Below are 4,570 nucleotides of genomic sequence, written 5' to 3' on the forward strand. Positions count from 1 at the left end.
AATAATAATAATGTTATGGTATTATATATGCTTGAACTTCAAGTCTGTAGAATTTGAAAGCCAAAAGTAGCATAGTTTTCTTTATCTTTTGCTCATTTTTAAAAATGTGTTTGTTTCATGTTTTTGTTTTTGACAGTTTCCATGATTTGATGAAGCACTATCAAATGTATTCCAGACTGGGAAATGGCAGCATTCATCCACCAGTTCAATTAGAAAACTAATTTATCCAAATAGAGGTAGACTGTAACATTTTTTTATTGTTAAAATGTATTTTAAAGAGGAGCTAAACAATGACAACTTAGTACCAATAGGAGAGAATATATATAGCTCAAGGTTGAATTGTGAACTCCTTGGTGCTCTCTGAGCTTGGTTTTTTTTTTCCTGCAGACATTTCATTTCCCAACTATGCGACATCTTCAGTACTAGAAGGAAGTAAAGTTTGTTTTCTGTTAATGGATAGTAGACTGCCCTTTCAGTGTTAATATTGTTTTCTTCTTGGTAGTTCCTTGATTAGGCTATTGTTCATTCATTGATTGATTGTCTAATTTGGTAGGTCCTTGATTAAGGAATTGTTAATCCTGAGTATTAACACCAGACAAATAATCAGTCACTAAACAATATCCTAAATAACCAAGCTCAAGGAACATTAAGGACTCCACAATCTCTTTGTGATAAGGCAAATACTCTACAGCTTTCTTTTCTTAAAAAGTATTCAAAACTAGGTGATCAAATATTATTTGATTCCTCTTTACTGGATTTGACTAGCCAATGACATTAGATGATTTAATTGATAGTATTTTATGTTTTGCACGTAATTTATGTTGTTGCCAAATGATGAGAGGTATGCATAAACATTTAATGGGTTTAGGAAGTTTGGGGGTAAGTTGGATTAGGGAAGTTTAGGAGAAAGGGAAATTTTTCAATAACATACACTGCCATCAGCATATAACAGATCTTCCTGTTACTCCCTACAGCCAACAATGTAGTCCAAACAACAAGGAAATGCCATGCACTCTCCCAGTTATTACCAACTGAGAAGCTTATTAATATTGAAAGAAGTTTACCCTATTTTGCTAAAACTTTATCTACTTGTGCAGCCTATTCCCTTAAAACTACCATTGTTTGATACTCTGGCAAGCAGAATAAGTATGAAAAACACTGTTATTTTAAAAAGAAGAAGATTTGAGATAAAGATTAAATAGAATGTAAATACAGTGGTTTATCAGGACAAAATTGAGCAGCCTTTTCCAGTCACATTTATAGATTCATGAACAGAATACTCAGCTGGGATAGCAGTCTTTGAGAATTGGTTCACATATCTGGAATTTGGCTGGATCGCAAACAGTATGTTTTTTCTTCCACATATCAAGAAGCTGAAGAAATGGAATGATTCAGTACTAAATTTTGAACAAGCCAGTAACTTGTAAAGTTGGAGAATTTACAGAAATTTTCTCTTTTAAATATATGTATTATACTGTAATTTTACATGAATGTACATATATGTTAAAGGCTAAGCCTTCTCTTGAAGGATTTATGGTTGCGGGCCAACATAATTTAATGGATCTTAACCCAAGGTTGTTTAAATCAGAATAATGTGCCATGAAAATCAGTTTCACAAGTCCTGAAACTTATCTTAGCTGATTCTATATTCTTGGTATATTGTTTCCTTTTGTTAAATTATTTTTTACTAAATTAGCAGATGTATGAGAATAGTATAAGCAAATATAAACACAATATTACGTATATCTCCTTCAGCTGTAGTTGAAAAATAAATCAGGCTCTTGTAAATGTCATTTATATAAATCATTTATATCTAGAAAACAATAGCTTTAGCAATAATCTTGCTAAATTGAAGGTTTGTAAATTATTGAAGCTTTTTCTGAATTATTGATCTGTGGATTTCCAATTAATTAACCTCTGTTTCTACTTTTAGTGCATATATATTATAGTCATTTCCCCAGTAACAACTTATGGCATCTTTAAGAGTCATCCAACCACTATTTTGCCAAAATAATAGTGTTGAGAACAGACTTGATCCCATTTAGTGATGGCTGGATATGAAGATGCTATAAGCCATTAGAGAGAAAATGGCCAAAAAATGTTCTCTGATGTTAGTGCATTAATATTAGTCTTTAGCACTGCAGTCATTCTATTTTTAACCTCTAGCAATTATTTCCCATTTACCTTAATGCTCAATTAATTTAGAGCCTCAGTTTTCCACAATTGTTCCACTTGTAATCTTTTAGACTCTAAGTGTAAGCTTACCTAACACTTACTTCTGCAAAAAGTCAGAGCACTTACATAGCATAATTGCAAAACTTTATAATTTGCTTCAATTTAAATATTGGATTGACTGGCGGTTAAGTATAAAAATAAAATAAACAATGGATTTGAGAAGTCAATATTATGTCAGAACATTCTTTTATTGTTTAATTTCCTTTCTAGTCTTTCTACATGTATATTTTTCATACTCGTAATTTATTTAATAGATGTTTTATAACTGGTCACCTGCAAAAAAGGTTCTTGAATTCAATTTTAAATTATATTTATGAAACCTTTGTACCGTCATTTGTATGAATCCGTTATACCATAGCTAGATTTATTATTAGAAGATTTATTATTAGAAGATACCACTTTTTTTTCCATGATACAATTCAGTTTTGTCTAACCAACTTTTCTTGGTACTGTATTTGGAAAGAGACTAACTATGGACTGCATTGTGAATACCTGTCGATGCAGACACTCTTTTGCTGTTCCCCCTTTTTGCCCCAGGCCCATTTAAAAGTGTGATGCCAGCTGAAATGTTGGGCAATGGGATGATGAATATATGGACTTTCAGAGATAAAATTACATAATTGAGACACTAAAGTTGTTCCCTTTTATTATACCTCCTCTTCAAAGGTAATAAAAGAATAGAAGTCTTATGAAAATGCTTGGATCAGAACGTGGTGTGGTAGAGGAATGGCTATCAGAATTCAAGGTGAGAATTTTAAAAGGTGAATATGTTTTAATAACTTCTATGCTTGGCTGCTAGATCTGAAGAAATTTTGTGTGATATCACTGTCTCAATGACTCTCCCCCCACTTCTTCCTTTGCAATAGCTTGCTGAGGATTTATAGACATGTTTTCTTTCCTAGCTTGCAGTGGTGGTCCAGAGTACATATAACACTAAGCCAAAATATGGATGTTTGTTTTTGCTTTTTGCTTAGTGTGATGTATGAATCTCATCAATGTAATTTAGGTCACTATAGCGTGTTCAATGAACCATGATAAGAAAATTCAAACCAATCTTGATATGAAACATGTTCTTCTNTCTCTCTCTCTCTCTCTCTCTCTCTCTCTCTCTCTCTCTCTCTCTCTCTCTCTCTCTCTCTCTCTCTCTCTCTCTCTCTCTCTCTCTGTGTGTGTGTGTGTGTGTGTGTAAAAAGAGTGGCCTCACCCTATTCACGAGCTGACAAGCTTATTGGGCAGGGCTCCTTTGCTGCGTCTCTGCAGGAAGCAGAAAGGGGAGGAGAGAGCCAGCCTGTTGCAGAACAGCTTGAAGCCAGCTTGCCAGGTGAGCAGAAGATCAGAGAGAGGGAGAGAAAGAGAGAGAGCAAAGAGAAAAAGAGAGGGAGAGAGAGAAAGAGAAAGAGAGAGAAAGAGGGAGGGAGGGAGAGAGAGGGGGGAAGCACAAGTGCCTCTCTCTACACACACACACACACACACACACACACACACACACACTGAGTGGGAGAAGAGGACTGGCAGACCAAGGGCAGAAAGAGGGAGAGGGAGGGAGAGAGAGACAGAGAGAGAGAGACCCTTTTGACATCTAAAATGAAGATAACACTGCATATATCCTGTTTTACCTTTATGAGACACACACACACACACACACACACACACACACACAGAGTTTTTTTCCGGTCAGACCGGTTTTTTGGTTGATGCACCTTGGTATTTTGACTGCTATACTGCAGTTCTACTGTTATGATCACTTTTGCCTTGCAGCTTAGTATGCAGGCTGTCCAGGTTCGAATCCCATAAAGGGTATGGCTAGCTGATGAGAGCAAAATGAGCTCAAAATGGCCATCCTAGTCTCCCATTTAACTCTTTAACTCTTGTCAACAAAAAAAGAAATTCGAAATATATATATACACACACACACACACCCCTATAATAAAGGTAAAAAAGGATATATGCAGTGTTATCTTCATTTTAGATATCAAAAGGGTTTTGCGGCTCCCAGTGTTTTCTTTTCGGTGGGAAATGGGTCCAAGTGGCTCTTTTGAGTGTTTTGGGTTGCCTACCCCTGTTCTAAACCATACTGTGATGCTGTATGACAGGACACTCTTGATCATCTCTCTGTAGAAAGTGGTAAGGATAGGGCTGAGATGTTTCAAGAGATGGATGTTAAAATGCAAAATAGATTTGATCAATTATCACAACAACAACTGGATTTATCTCAACAACAGCAAGATTTATCACAGAAACAGGAGGATTTTTGTGTGAGTGTGGCAACTGCTTTTAAAGGGTTGGCTGACTACGTAGATGCAGTAGCAGAAAGGGTGGAGGAGAATGAGGAAAG

The 4,570-nt window shown here is 35.6% G+C and overlaps 1 protein-coding gene across 1 annotated transcript in view; it reads left to right on the forward strand.

The window, feature by feature from the left end:
* Positions 1 to 145: 145 nt before the first annotated feature.
* The window catches only part of FAM126B (family with sequence similarity 126 member B), a 39,299-nt gene continuing 34,874 nt past the window's right edge, over positions 146 to 4,570 (forward strand). The window contains exons 1-2 of the mRNA XM_015820793.1: positions 146 to 236; positions 2,902 to 2,980. Coding sequence (XP_015676279.1) covers positions 2,924 to 2,980 — 57 coding nt within the window. The 5' untranslated portion in view covers positions 146 to 236; positions 2,902 to 2,923. The remainder of the gene's footprint in view (positions 237 to 2,901; positions 2,981 to 4,570) is intronic.

Source organism: Protobothrops mucrosquamatus, unplaced genomic scaffold (genome assembly GCF_001527695.2).
Source record: "Protobothrops mucrosquamatus isolate PMUCROS unplaced genomic scaffold, P.Mucros_1.0 scaffold1184, whole genome shotgun sequence".
NCBI classification, from domain to species: domain Eukaryota; kingdom Metazoa; phylum Chordata; class Lepidosauria; order Squamata; family Viperidae; genus Protobothrops; species Protobothrops mucrosquamatus.